Source organism: Vidua macroura, chromosome 3, assembly GCF_024509145.1.
Source record: "Vidua macroura isolate BioBank_ID:100142 chromosome 3, ASM2450914v1, whole genome shotgun sequence".
Classification (NCBI taxonomy): Eukaryota; Metazoa; Chordata; class Aves; order Passeriformes; family Viduidae; genus Vidua; species Vidua macroura.
This window is the reverse complement of record NC_071573.1, coordinates 28,464,672-28,480,251: the sequence shown is the minus strand read 5'-3', so window position 1 is coordinate 28,480,251 and position 15,580 is coordinate 28,464,672. Positions and strand designations below refer to the sequence as shown.

The following is a 15,580-nucleotide window of genomic DNA, read 5'->3' as shown; positions in this document are numbered from 1 at the left end:
ATTACCAACAGCATCTTGCTTGGTCATGTGATGCCATCATAACCACCTATCAGGTAACTATACTAATGTGAAATGCTACTATCTCTATCATTCCATGCCTGCCAAGTCTTATACTAACAAAATTTCACTTCTGACAGCCCATAAAGAGATTTTTACAAGTAGAATTAATACACTTTATACCTACTTGTACTCCTTTACCTATAACTGTGATCTACTCTTGGGAAACCTAGAGAAAACCGTATTATTTTAATTCCCATAGAGTCTGATCTGTTTAGCATTTTATTTCCATGCTGTCTTGCCATATTTTTTATTTTGTCTCTGTTGTGGATAGTGATCGCAAATTCCACACTGGAACAAATACTCCAGTTGTAATTCCATTTAAATCTGTTGGAAAGAGACATAGAACAGAGAAAGTGACTTCTAGAAAGCAAAGTTATTAGTTTTGGCTTTAGGAGTCAGATCTCTCAAACATGATGGTGCTTTGCTGCATAGCAACAAAAGCCTCAAATGTAAGGATAGTGCAACAGCACCTTCAGTGAGAAATTTGCTTTGCTGAAATCTTACAATCCTGCTGGCCCACAACTTCAAATGAGCACCCAGCATGTGCATGATCCATTGCTATTGATTAACATAAACTATGCCCAAAATACCACCCTTACGTCTTAATTATGTACAAAAGACCATACTATACAATCATCTCTGTACCTGCAGAAACAGGCTCTATAGATTATTTAGAAGTGCTTTAGCCTGGTGCAACCTGGTCAGTTCTGCCGCAAGAGCTGCCTGGAAAGTCTCTGTGACATTACCAAGTTCTTAATTGACACATGGAAAATCATCATAAGAACAGCAGAAGTTGCCAGTGTAATCTCCAGGAGAGCCTGACATTCCTTCCTGCACGGTTCCTACACCAGTTAGCCAAATGCTAACCAGCTCAGTCAATCCCACTGCTCAGCTAGGTTTGTTCTTTACAATCTCTCTGCTGTCTCATCTATGCTGGCAACTGAGGGACATCCTGCACCAACCAAGAAATGTATGTATGGCTCAGGTGCACTGCACCCAGCTATGCTACTCTTGACCTCATGACCAACTTGAATGTTATCTTCCAGTCACACTCAAAACTTGAATTCCATAGCTCTTGCAACATGAGAAATTTTAGTTTCCCCTCTCTAAAAGGTTTTTGGATCAGATGTCCTTAATCTCCACATCAATTCCTAAATATCTTAAGATGATTGTTATGAATTACTCTAAGAGAGACAAAAGCTTCAGTGAAACGTTATTTCTACATCTATCCTGTTTCTCAGATTGATAGTCAGTGTAAAAAAAGTCACTGTCTGCCATCTCAATCAATAACAGAACAAAGCTCTTACTGAAATTCTAAAATTGGGTTTAGCTGTTTTTTGCCTGAATATCAAAGTTCTTAAAAATAGCTTACTAAAACATTGTCGCCAACATGAAGTTAAGAGAAGAGTCTTCTGTATGGGATAGCAGCCTTAAAGCCCTTGCAGTCAGAAAATGGTAAAGCAGTCAGAAACCCTGCCTGAAAACTTTGCTGAACCAGCTTTAGGCATTGGTTCTTTGACTGGGAAATGTGATTCTCAGGGAAAGGCTCCATGATTCTTCTAAATAAAATGGGGTTGTCTCCAAGATCTTACTTTTATTTCTATGCACTGTCAAAATCTGTTTTAGTCTGAGAATGTCACCAACATTTAAGTGTTGGGGTTTGGCTTGTTTGGGGTTTTCTTTGCACGGAATGTGTGAGGGCTGGGTTGTACAGATACTGCCACAGTGTGTTCATACAGTGTTTAGTAGAGGAAATATAATTTCAGATGAAGCCTCTAGATGCTGCTCTAATAAAAAAAATACCATATCATGCATAGTATCCTTGTTCAATACAGTGATTTGCAATAAGCATCCCTCACCAGGCTGAGTTTAAATATCAGTAACAAATTAATAATATCAGGGCAGAAACAAAATAACATTAAAGATTTATATTGTTAATTTTTTTTTTTTGCAGAAAATTAGGGCTAAAGAACAAACCTGACAATCATTCAGAAGCTACAATATATCCTGAGACCTTTTTTTTAAACAAGTCATTCTGAGAAACTGTTATTGATAAATTTAGTACAGAAGTTCTTTCCTTGTAATTTACCTGGCAGGTTTTCAGCCTGGGGAACAGCTTTCTTTTTCCATTTTTCAGGTTTTGTGGACAAGAAGTAACCCAGCATCTCAGTGATATCTTATGCATGAGGAAAATACCCCACATTTTTATTTACAAAAGCTTTAGCTTATAGCTCCTGTAAGTCTCAGTGAGACTGACGATGTTTAAAAAAAAAAAAAGAAAATGGCTTGACTGAGAAGTAAGCTGGTAATATGTTCACTCTGAAGGCATACCCAGCTGATATAAAAATAATCCTTTGGATTTATTTCCTCAGCAGCTCTCTTTTCTTTTTTTTTTTTTCTTTTAAGAAGTAGAGTTCAGCAACCAGCATGACATTTGTAACATATAACAAGCTACCAGTTGCCATGATGTTTCACTCAATACATATGTCAACATCCTTTGAGCTGGCTCAAGCAGAGGATGGCGTTTCAGCCTTTTTTTTCAGTTCTGAAAATCCAGAATTACTTCAATTTAAAAGTGCCAGCTGAAGCACTCTCAGGTTCCTCTCCACATAAGTCTGAACTAGTGCCTCACCTTTTTAGAGAGAAATGGAATAAAATTGAGGAAAAACATCTTCAAAGAAATCCTAGATTGCATCTCACTCATAGAGGAAAGCTGTAAATGGAATCAGTCAAGCCCCAATGGCTTTTGAAAAAACAAAAAAAAAAAAAAACAAAAAAAAAAAAAAAAAAAAAAAAACCACCAAAAAAAAAAAACCCTAAGTCCAGACCTTTTCTTGATTTATTTATGGTTTCTGGCTTAGCCACTAGCAGGGAAAGTCCCTCTGAAAGCAGGGCAATCAAAATATATAAAGACAGAGAAGAAGAGGAACTCAAATGCCATTAGGAAAAATATAATCAGAAATATATATTGCATGCAATCCTTACTTGAGGCATCCTCCCTGAAACTGTTTTGTATTTTATCGCTACACTCTTTTGTTTCCTTGTGCAGAAATAAAGCCTGACAATACTCTCTCCTTTTTTTATCAAAAAGGGTGAATATTTTTAGGATATAGCTATACAGGGAACTCTCAAGATAGGCTGGTTTGGGTTACTTTTCATATTTTTTGACATGAGGAATTATAGTTATCGAAACAAGTCTCGCTACTTTCGGTTGAATCAGCCTGAGAGCAAGATTATCCCAATGTAACTATTTCATCCCACTTTTCTAGTCAAGAGGACAAAAGATGGTTCAGACAGAGAAACCTTGGTTCTAATAAAGAGTGATGGCTAAATATTCTTTGCAGAAGTATCCAGAAGCTCAAAAGCTTTACCTGCCATGCCTGAAATAATCCAGACTTCTTTTAGGAGTAATTTGATGGGGGAAAAAACTGCAATATTTTTTTTTTTTCTACAGTTAGGTGTGTTTGAAAATGAACCTCATGAATATTAATGGTATAGGTAGAATATAAGGAATTTGTTTATCCAGACTAATCTACTACATTATCAATGAAATTTTATTTCCCAAACAAGCTTCATTGTGAGTGAACATACAGATATATAATAGAAAAACCAGTCCCGTGGTGACGTCCCTAGAACAATGGTCATTGATTTTTGGTGTATCTAGGGTGATTTTCAGTCTAGACTAAGAATCTAGTTAGTACAGTTAGAACACAGGGCAGTTTTATGTTTGTGATTCAGAGTAAACAAAACCTAAGGCATTGAATTAACATGAAAAATTAGGTATTTTCTTCAGTCAGTGGAGCAGGGATTACCATAGAGCCTAGGGCATGATCTGTAAATGTTTTGTGGTCTCAGCAGTGCTATTAAAGAAGTTATAAGGGTAAGCTCAGCACTATAAAAATTGTCTTCTGTATGGTCATCCTCTGTAGCTAATCCAGTGAACCTCCACAGACAGTATTTGCTGCTCAGTCTTGTTGCATTGATACATAAAAACAAACAGATCTTTACTTTTCTATTTTTTTTCTTGTTTTCAGTTAACTGGTTAGTGGGCAATGTTAATTTGATCAAAACTACTTCAGAAAGCTAAAAACATGCAGGAAGAAATTCTATGTGCATTTGCAGTAAGGCAAATACAGGGCCATGCTTCTGAATTTCAAATAACTGTATAAATATTTGTGCCTTTCTGTTTTAAGTACATTGAAATAATTCTAAAGATGCTGTCTCTGTGGGTTTTTTTTTTTCAAATAAGAACACTAATTTTGAACATAAATATTATTTGCTATGTATCTGTTTAGAAAATTGACTATTTGATTCTCTTTACTCTCATCTTAAAGGACTTCCAACACACCTAAATGGATCACTCCTTCTCTTCTAATGGTACTTCTCTCTGCTCTGAGTACTTGTATTTAAAAAAAAAAACAGTATATGAGCATTTAGATATTAAGGACTATCCTATTAAGGACTAACCAATACAGAGACTTAATCATTTTAAACTGTCTAGACTCATCAAAATTGTACAGTTCCCCACAACACCATCTCTGTAACTTTTATCAACAATGTGAATCTTCCCCTTTTCTGTATCATCCCCATTGCTCTCTTCTGGCAAATGTGACCATATAAACACACTATTCCTCTTTAGCCTGTCATATATAGATCCTTTAAGTAACTTCCAAGTCATGTTTATATCTCTCCTGAAGCTGCACCTAAACTGCAAAGGATATGTTGGTGGAAGAAGGGGATAGAGCCATATAATAAAATCCTTCAATTCTTATAAGCATGTTACGCCTCACTGGTTTCATCTATTTCCTCTCCTCTCATATTTGTATGAGGACACCAGTCCCTAATGAGCACAGAGCTCATAATGAAAATGAGTTACTCAGACACACCAACCTAAGTCAGCACTATTTAATGCAGAAATAAAGTATGATTACCACATCTGGAGCAGGACTTCTATAATTTTCCATATGAAAACTTCTACTGAGGTTTTTTTTAGTTCCAAACTACAGTGTGTCATTCAAGACCCAGGACTGCAGGCTGCACATTCTCTGGAGCCAAAAGGTTCATTATGCTCACAGAGCCCAGAGTGGCTAAAGACAACACCAAAAAAAAAACCCCAAGAAATCTTCAGGAAGAAATCTGCTTCTCCCACAATATTCTCAAGTGAGCCTCCTCACAGAGGGGCAGAACATGAACTGTAGGCTCTGGGAGCTCTCCTAATGCTTCACCATGTGAACCAAGACACTATTGACTCATATATACCTATAGTGCATAATGTAGATAATAAACCTATCAGGGCAATAGGAAGAAATGCCCTATATAGTTGTGTTCCTTTCTGTTCAGACTTTTGTGAAACAAATAAGAAATATTTAAAAGCTATAAAGCTCAGCAGTTTCGCAGCAGGTATGTCCTCTCTAATAAAGTAGCTTCTTTCTTCCTTATGTTCTTAAATGCTCCCCAGACAGCAACATCTGAAACAGAGAACTCACTAATGGACTTCGTCTGGCATTTTCACTAGTGTTTCTAAGGCCATTTAGTGGTAATGGCTCACACATGCTGTAAAAATCCTTGTCTCACCAAGAGAGTGAGCTCTCAACTCTTGCTATAATGAAGTATCCTATTCCTATTCTATGCAAACTGAAGTTACATACAAAGAGGATTAATGAAATGCCCAGATTTATAAAATGCAGATTCAGAAAGAGAATTAAGATTCTTTATGTTAGGATTGGATAAGTGGACAGCATTTCTTAATATAATTTGTCATTCTTAATTACAATAACTAGCTAGATAATGAAAAACCTTTAAAAATAATTATGGCCTAAAGAGTGACTTTTTTTTTGTTTAATTTATTCCTTTCCTTCTGGCCAGTGATATCTCCTTTTGAAAAAGCTATATTTCTTTTTTACAGAAGTATTTTTCAAAGCTTTCCTCAAACTTGTTAGTTTCAATTAGGGAAAAAAAAAAAAAAAGAAGAAAGGAAAAGAAAAGGTTGTTCAGTTTCCAGCATAGATTTAATGACACAAAGAAAAATCTTTCTAGACATAATTACATGGACAAGTCATAAATTAGCAGTCATGACAATTCTCAGGGCAAGCTACAAAAAAATATACAGTTACACAGGGAAATGTATGGTTGCACCAACTGAGTGCTCTATTTTCAACTAAATGCTTCTACATCTATATTCCACAACAGGGAAATGAACCAACAACCCTCAAAGTAATCAGTCACTCAGAGTGCTTTCACTCTGGATTTTTATATGGACTGGGCTAAAACCCAGATGTCTGAAATTATGTCCCTCATTTCACTGGTTTTATTTGAAGAGGTATTAGAGTCCTATTAGTCTCATTGACATTTCTGTTAACTTGGAGAACAAAACAGTCTTTTTAATAGAAATTAGGTAGACACATATGGGAACTACATCCTAGGGAATGTATTATTACTGGCATTGGCAATTAAATGTGAAACTCGGCAAAATTCTATTATTGGAATTATTCATTATGATATAATATTGAAGACATGGAAATGATGATTAGAAAGTGTACAAAAATAAGTAAGTACATAATTTTAAAATAATTCTTTAGCTCTTTATCTGTAGTCTGGCCCATTTTACACTCAGTTAAAGGCTGAAAAAAGAGAGGATTCAATCACTCCACTTTGAATGTCTTCTGCTGCTATAGAAGGAGACACCATTTGTAATGGACTGTGTCGCATCCTTGCATGGAGATGGGGCACGGCATGTAGGGACAGACTGAGGCAGCACAGCGCCTCAGGATGGTGGGATAATTAGTAAGAATATATGGGGATTTAAAGATTTGAACCTTGTTCCATCTAGAACGCTCTGTCTACAAGTGAAGGGTGACACATCACTGAAAGATACAGTTTTTCATAAAGCCAACATGCAATCAATTGACCTTATTTTGATATATTTCAAGTGCTCTTTTCCTTTGAACAAATCTTGAAGAAACAAGAGCTATGGGAAGAGCTTGGGGATAGTAGGGCTCAAGAGAATGAGACTGTTTTGATTTCTTGACAAGAAAGCTTAGGGGCATCACCAGGGAAGGGAAGGGGAGCCTTCCATGTTACATGTGGGTTAAGCAAATCGGCCACATACACCTGGTAGGTCAGTGTCAATTTTCTTTACCTGTTCTCTTTATTGCATCAGAAACACAGTAGTCCCAGCAAGCTCAAACTCTTCTTTAGAGAGTCTCTGCTGAGGCTGAGCTACTTGTACATTCAACTTGCTCTTTTCTTGCAAGCTGTTCTCTCCTTCTTTGCCCAATTTAATAGTCTCAGTACAGTTCAGTATTGTTTAACTGAAGTCAAGTTCCTCTAAAACCTGTAATTTCCTTTTTTAAATGTTTACAAACTCATTCAGTAAATGCGACATTTTTCAGCTAAACATGGTATCATCACATTGTAATTAAACCTGAAAAAAGCTATATAATATAATCCCATAAAGAACACATTGCTGTGATATAAATTTTTAATAGTAATGATCTGCTGAAATGGACTTTAGTATTGAACCTTTAAATGGATGTCTGAAAATGTAAGAAAATATTAGATTTGATGTTCCACGTAGTGTTATATTACTTGGAAAAACCTACACAAGACTATTAGCTGTCTAGCTTAGAGGTGCCATTTTCTTGCATTTTATTGGCATATTTTTACCTTTAGCATCATTAAACATGTTGTCTCCTTGTCTCACAGTATTGCTAGAGCAGAACTCCAGAAACACAGGCTTGCACTTCCTCAGATACTGTTGAAAGCAAACATACAGCCTAAACAGAAATATATGCAATATCTAAATATAAGCCATTAGCCTGATTAAAAATATTCAGTCCCTTTAGAAGCACCAGGCTTCAACTCCAATATGTGTGGAACTGCAAGAGATTGGATCCTCTTCATTGTAGCTTGTTAGCTCAAGTTCACAAGCATCAGGACACCTACAGCTTTTGGCATCATGCAAGGGATCAGCATCAGGGTTAAATAAGGACTCAGTCAAGTAGTCTATTGATAATGTCACACATCTGTCACATACCTCATCACCACAGCACTCTCTCATTTGTTCTACAGTAACAGATAATCAAATCATCGTACCAGGTCACACTAAAAGGTTAATTCTGTGCAAGCACAGTTTTCAAAGGCCATTATGTTGTCACTGAGCAAGTGCCATTAACATCAAAGGTAGTATTAAGCCAAAATCCCATCACAGGCTAGGGCCTGCTGATAAGACAAGTGTCAAAAAAAAACTCTTAAACTGAGGAACTTGAAATCTAAATAAAGAAAAGTCCACCTTTACTTGAAACTAAATTAAACTGCTAGATGGTGGCTGTTTATCACAAGCAAGAAAGGACAGTGCTCCATAGCAAGTGCGGGATGTATTCCACTTTACATTGGCCCTGAGTAGGCACAGGCCACTCTGTGCTGTTGTCCCCTGTGTGTTGTCCCAGCTGATATGGGCAACTGGAGTCAGAGACCAGCAGAAAGAGAAAATTGCAAAATTATGTTTATGGAGAATATCAGACAGAACTTAGACTACAAACTTAGACTTGTTGTTGGATTTGTGTTGCTTCTTGGTCAAAATGTAAACAAGTACTTTGGCTTTCTTTTTTACCCCAAGTTCCTTGCAACTCATGGGGAACATTCACAGTTCTCCTTGCATAAAAAGTACCACAATGCCCCTCCATGAGACCTTCAGCTTTTTTTTATTCATTCTCCAGCATATAAAATCTAAACTTGTCAGCTTGATGCTGGAATTGTTAAACTGTGGAGAAGAAATATTCCCCAAGTTGAGCAGGATACTCACAGCATCTCAGTATTTTTTGGTATCTCAGTATTTGTCTCTTATCCTACCAACTTCCATATATTTTTTAAAGCAAACAAAAAACCCACCACCAAAAATCCTTATACCTCTCTCAACTAGGACATGCATTTTAGTAGGAAGTTCTACCAATGGGTAACTTTCTTGTATTCCTAAACTACAAGAAACATTTCTGAATTTAACTGGTGAGTTTTAATCTGAAAACAAAATTAAAAAAAAACAGCTGGTAAAGATTTCAGCTATTAATAGAACAAAATATTTTAATGTCTTTTGAAACACCAGTTGCACTGAGTACCTTCTCATAAAATTTCTGATGAATTTTCTTTTTCTCCTCTGCTGTGTGTGAACACATATCATAATATTTTAGACCTTTGTTTTACATCAGTCCCTAGTCAAAAAAAGCAATTTTCCACTGCAGCCTCATTTGCTCATATCTATAATTTAAGGACAAAGTGTGTATGTGTTCTTAATTACCTCCAAAGGATGTTTGGTGAACCTATGAAAATTAAGGGAAAAAACCCCAAGCAGCCATATTGCAGTGAGAAAAATGCAGCACCAAAACTAAATCACCAAATACCTTAATGTTGCATTTAAATGTTGTCAGACAACAAAATATTAAATGTTCAAGACTAGATCTTGCTAATGCTTATGAGTTCAGAAAAAAATACATATAATGTAAATACTTTGTTTTTTCCTTTGGTGCTGCTTAGTTTCTCTGCATGAGTTTGCTTTTCAGCAAAACTTGTTTTAAATATTTGAGTTAAATAATTTAAAAGTAGGAAGAAGAAAGATTTCAAACAAAAATGTTTTCTTTTGCTACAGATCTCTTCAGATTGCTTTCAGAATTTCCTGAAAGTGGCATTGTCAAGAGAAATTCTTTTTAAAAATATAATTATTTTAATATCACAAAAGCACAGCATGGGTGAGGTAAGGGACCACAGTGGGTTAAGCAGGTTGAACCTCCCAAAATAATGGAGAAGAAATTTGAAGAGCAAAATTTTGTTTCTACAACAGAAGGAGTAGGACCCCACCTTGATTATCTGGATATGGATGTACTCTGTGCTTACTGGGATCTCATGAACAGCAACAGCATCTTCAGTACACTGCTATCCCCTGCATGCACTGACCCTCTCACATATTGTTCAAAGACTGTGTACAAATAGTCTTTACTGAAAAACTGGAATGATACATTCAAAACACTGGAGAGCAGTCAAATTCAGCATTAGAACAGAACCAAAAGAATATTGCATAATGAATACACTAACACTTAAAAAAGAGCTGTTCTATTACTAGCACCAAGACTAGGATTTGGCTGCAGGTTTATTACCACAATACATTTGGGAGCGAACTGTCCAGGGAGTTTTTCCAGCATCTGGTTGGCATTACGGCTTGAAATTACCCAATGGGTGTTCCCCTATGGCATCTCAGAACAAACTACATAGAATCACCAAGGTAATTGCTCTGTCTCTGCACTTCACTGTGAGCTGGTAAATAACTACAGCTCATTTCCCATACCAGCAACATGCAGCATGAATTTTGCCAGCTATACTGCAATTAGTCCTCCAGCTATTTTAAATCAAATTATTTAGGAAGGAGAATTACTGGAAATTAAATCCAGCTACCAAAACAAAAAACCACTACGTGCTCTAAGAACACCACCAAAAAATACATTGTATTAAATTTTAGGTTGTGCTAATCCATTTGATTCACTGTGGCCAATGTATTTAAAAACAGGGGACACATGGGGGAGGAGAAACATAGAAGAGAAGAAACATAAAAGCCAGTACCAGCTATGTGAGAGATGTAGAATAAGCTTATTATAGGCCCAAATTCTCTTTTAGAGGCATATGATATGAGCAAAGGCTCAGAGATGATACATCATATTTTACCAGTGCAAAAGATGGTCTGAAAGAGAACGAGGACTGTGCCAGGAAGAACTAGGTAGTGTATTGCATAGTTTGAACGCACAGTTCTGACAACATCTTTGAAATCACTCCATAAAGACACACAAATAACATTTGCATCTTGCAATCTCAAAAAGTCCTGATAATGACCATATCACGGCTTACTGTTACAACTGACTTTTGACTAGATAGTGTCTGTAAATTGATCCCTCAATTAAAATGTTTGCAAAGACCAAGGGAAGCAAGTATAGCCCTCTGCCCACTGATAGCCCTCTGCCTTGCTTACAGATGAAGTCCTGAAAGAAGCACCTTTCCCACTGAATTCCACTTCTGTTGTGGAGCCATTTTCCTTCTCGAGCTGGTTAAATGATCATCGTGGTGAAATAAAACAGAAAAAATCCTTGAGTATGTTTGGAGATAACTTTGAAACAGAGGTAAGGGGGTATAATCTCTCTAAAAACAAGGAGATATTTTTAAAGGTGTGGATAATTGGTGCCTACTGTTCAGAATGAGTGAATCCAGGCCTGGGATCAATACATTGTCAGCAGACAAAGTTATGCACCCCGACAGAAGCACCTGTCTTTGGTCCATTGATTTAACTAGCTTAGGGCAGGGGCTTTCTAGCTCATTACTTCCATGTCCAGAATCAACCTGAACTTTATTTCTGTTCATTTCCTTTGGGATTAAAATAGCTTATTCATTCCCCTGTCCCTCTCCCCATATTTCCCAAATCAGAAGCACTGGTGTGATGCAAATACTACTCAAGCTTCTTTATGTGTTCGAGCAGCATTTGTGGTCCAAGTCTAATCTGGGTGCGTAAACACAATTTTTTTCCTCTCCCTCCATCTACATAAAGTGGAAACAAGGAAGACTGGGCAGCAACCAGAAAGTCTGGGGTGCCCTAAAACATTCCACTTCACAGTTTAGTCAAACACAGTCTAGTTTGGGTGTAAACGAAGCTGTCAACATTTGATATCTGTGTTGTATTCGTGATGTTTACAAAACATATTCTTCCCCAGAATTACTTGGAGTCACACTCCAAAGAATCCAATACAGTTGACAGCAAAGTGACAGAGTGTGGGAATATCAGGAAGAACACAGAGGGGGCAGAAAATGAGAAAGATGAAGCCCTGTCTGCAGCATTTTTAATGTTAATGGAAGAAACTTTTCTACTTCAACAGGCTCTTGACAGAGCCCAGAGTTCATGAGGAGGAAGTGCCTGTTCCAGGAACAGAAGCAGGAAGCATATAGATGCAAAACTGAGAGTGGGAGGAGGCAGAAGAACTAGATAAGCAAGGATGCAGAGGAGCATAAGGAGTGGCAGGTGTGACCAGTTCCCTTTTTATCAGTAGGAATCAATATGAGAAAACCAAACATAGTGTGAATTTTAATGTCTGTAAAAATAATGTCATTTTCTATGAATATTCTCCTGTAAAAATGGAATGTTTTAAATGTTGTTGGGAGATTAATATGGACACTGGTCACTTGGATGAAACCATTACTTTTTTTTTTTTTTAGGCTATAGCTTATGGACCAGGAACAACTGAGAAAAGTAAAAAGAATTCAGATATCTGGATATGGCAGCTGGTATGTGGCAATTCACACTTGGTAACTGATGAGTTCATGTTTAAGTTCAGACTGAACAGTAGTAAAGCCTTCTAACAACAGAAACTGGAATGATTCCCTTCCTTTTCACAGAAAAGATCACCAATAGGCATCACCTTTCAGCTTTAAACTGTAATGAAAAATAACTGTAAAGTGCTGCCACAATAAAAATAGCCTCTTTTTCCTCATCATGTATGATGATGATAGAGATACTGGCATCCATCCTTGTTGGGAATATTAATCCACCCTACCTAGGCTATATCCTGTAAATATATCAGATCAAGCAATAAAGAAACATCACCTCTTAGTTCTTCCTTGAAACATTTGCCCTCATCCTGAAGGCAAACTGGAATCAAGTAGAATAAGCTAATAAAAAAGCCTGAAAACTTGTTTATATTAACTCTGAATTGCAGGTGATCCAGATGTCCTTCATTCAGCTTACTTCTAGAATGCATTTGCAACCAAAAGAAAAAGAAAAGCTAATTTTTGCTTACACAAGTCAGCCTAGCTTGGGAGGCAGATATTTCTATTAGTTCCTCTTCTTTTGAAATTCACAGGCTCTATCAAATACTAATTAAAGAAGTCATAATCTTGAAAGACATTTGTTTACACTGCAGCTTACATCAGCCTGTGGAATCAAGACTTTGTGGCTGGCAAGAACCTGGCTCCCCTGCTTGACAAGATAATAACTAGTGCATTCCAATATGGAAGTATTCAGCAATTTCAGTTAGCCCCCTACTGACTTGTGAACTGCTTTTCAAGACTTAAAGAGCTAGGAGGAATCAGAAAAGTAGAAGAGGATCTTAAATTACTCCAGAAGATTCTCTTTGTAATTTCTGGAGCTGTACCAACTTGTAGGCTGCTAGGTTAGATTAGTGGCAGTGTACCCCAAGAATCAGGCAATGGGTTGCTGCTTTATGATAGGAAACAATGAAGCATATTTTTATTGATGCTAATAGTGTTAAATAGACAAGATCAATGGAATATTTAGCTAGACCTCATGAAACAGAACAGGCTTGAGGTGTTATTTCAATAGGAATGGTTCCTGTACATGCAGCATTTTCTTTTTGCTAGGACATAGAAAATTAAACAAACTTCTTTCCTTTCAGGAGGGCACATCGACTGTCATCATGGATGGTAAAAGCCTGACTCTCTCTGCTGGTGACAGCCTGCTTGTCCGTGCCCAGTCTGTGTGAGTAGAGATGAACAAGGGTTCAGTACGTGATTCCCCAGCTTCCAGCAACATAAATTCTGTGTATTCAATGCACACCATTTTGGGCATCACTGGTGCAGAAACACAGCATCTGTGAATGCAGGATTTGCAATAGCCTCTGTTATTTGTTGGGGCAAAAGTGTTTTCAGGAGGAAAAGCCAGACATTCATTTTAGTTCACATCTTATGATAAAGGCTGGAGAAAATAAAAATAATTAAGAATAAATAAATAAATGAGAAAGGAACGAAGGGAAAGAGAAAGGAACAAAGGGAAAGAGAAAGGAACGAAGGGAAAGAGAAAGGAACGAAGGGAAAGAGAAAGGAAAAAATAAAAAAAAAGAAAAACACCACCAGGAAAATACAGCATACAAAAGACCATATGTAAAGATATATGGCCTGAAACTATGCACTGGCACTCACAGCAGATGCTCGAAGCATCAGACCAGGCTTAATCAACATCAGTGCAGGAAGATTTGGGGTTCAGGCTAAGAACACAGCTCTCTTCCTGGAGTAGGATGCATACAGCTCTTTCATAACCTCGACACATGTGATACTCATAAAGGAAAATAGCTTCCAGAGAGAATGGAAAGGAGGAGATAGAGCTTGGCTAAAGCTGATAAAGTGCCCACTCCCCCTTTTTAATAACATCCATGTTTCATTTGTTGGTTTGAGTGTGTGATTTCCCTTTATGCACATTGCATCATCTCTCTTTCAATTCTTCCAGGTACTGCTGGAAAAGAGCAGAAGAATGTGTTGCTCTTTACATCGCTCAGGATCCAAAACGCAAGCAGCCTTATAAATAACTCCTCTGTCAGTTGGCTTTGAGGATAACCAAGTTTTAACCTACCTATCTTAATTATCTTTTACTCAGAATGCCTGGAAATTTGAATACTCTAACACAATGATTAAGTGGAGTCAAGTGCTGTGCCCAATTAAAACTTTTTCCCCAAGTGGTTAAAGTTTTAGCAAAATTTATAATCAGCATTTTTAAGATCTAGTGTTTTGTTTGATTTTATCTGAAAGGAAACAACATATCCAAGTGGCAGGATTACTTATCTAATAATACCTGATACTATCTAGATTAAACTAGAGTCTTTTGAAATGCAAGTCTCTGCCACAAGATGTAAAAAAGGAGATGGGACAGATTATGTTACACTACTAAGGTAGCAGGCTGGACATTGCATGCATGCTACGCTGAACACAATATGCAATGGGACTAAATAGGATCACCTGGGTCATGGGTGTGCTCCTGTGCAGAATTCTCAAGTCAAATTCGCCTTTAGAGATATGTTAGGGGATAAGAGAGCAGAAAAATTATTAAAATCAGTTTCTGTTAACTAACTGCTGCTTCTTTTTGAACAATGAAGTTTCTTGTAGAAATTATAAATGCCAAATTATATTTTGCTGCTTTGATTCCAAGAACTCTGCAGAAGAGTTTTTGTTTGGGTTTTGGTTTTATTTAATTGTTCTTCACATTGTCATCAGAAAACAGGTTGCTTAGATACCTGCAGGTATTATCAATTCAATATTTGAGAAAGCAAAAGTTAGTGATTCCTGATTTTTTTTTTAATTCTAATTAAGTTCAGAAAAATATTTGTTTCATCTATCACCTACAAAGCTCATTAAACTGAGATGTCATGTGTTTCACTGAAGTGTTCATTCTTCTCATGAGATAGACACAGATGCCTTGGCTTTAATCTGTAACTTATATTTAACATCAGCAGCTTCTCTAGCAAAGCATACAGCAAAACTCGGTTACATCCTCCTAATAACAAGGGGCCTAATTTGCAAAACTGAACCCAGTCCTTAAGGGTGTTATAAGTGTGAGCTGCCATACACAAAAAGGGAAGAAGTAATTTTTTTTCTGATTTCCATTGGTACTGGCGTGTTTATGTGCCTGCAGAATTGACTACTTGAGTGAACATCTATGATTGAGGGATCTAGGGTACCAAAGTGTTATATTTTTAGTCCAGCAGTTACA

At 36.9% G+C, this 15,580-nt stretch overlaps 1 protein-coding gene across 1 annotated transcript in view; it reads left to right on the top strand.

The window, feature by feature from the left end:
- The window catches only part of HAAO (3-hydroxyanthranilate 3,4-dioxygenase), a 33,641-nt gene extending 18,395 nt beyond the window's left edge, over positions 1 to 15,246 (top strand). The window contains exons 7-10 of the mRNA XM_053973437.1: positions 11,071 to 11,216; positions 12,301 to 12,369; positions 13,497 to 13,579; positions 14,324 to 15,246. Of these exons, the coding sequence (XP_053829412.1) occupies positions 11,071 to 11,216; positions 12,301 to 12,369; positions 13,497 to 13,579; positions 14,324 to 14,402 (377 nt within the window). The 3' untranslated portion in view covers positions 14,403 to 15,246. The remainder of the gene's footprint in view (positions 1 to 11,070; positions 11,217 to 12,300; positions 12,370 to 13,496; positions 13,580 to 14,323) is intronic.
- The last annotated feature ends 334 nt before the right edge of the window (positions 15,247 to 15,580 follow it).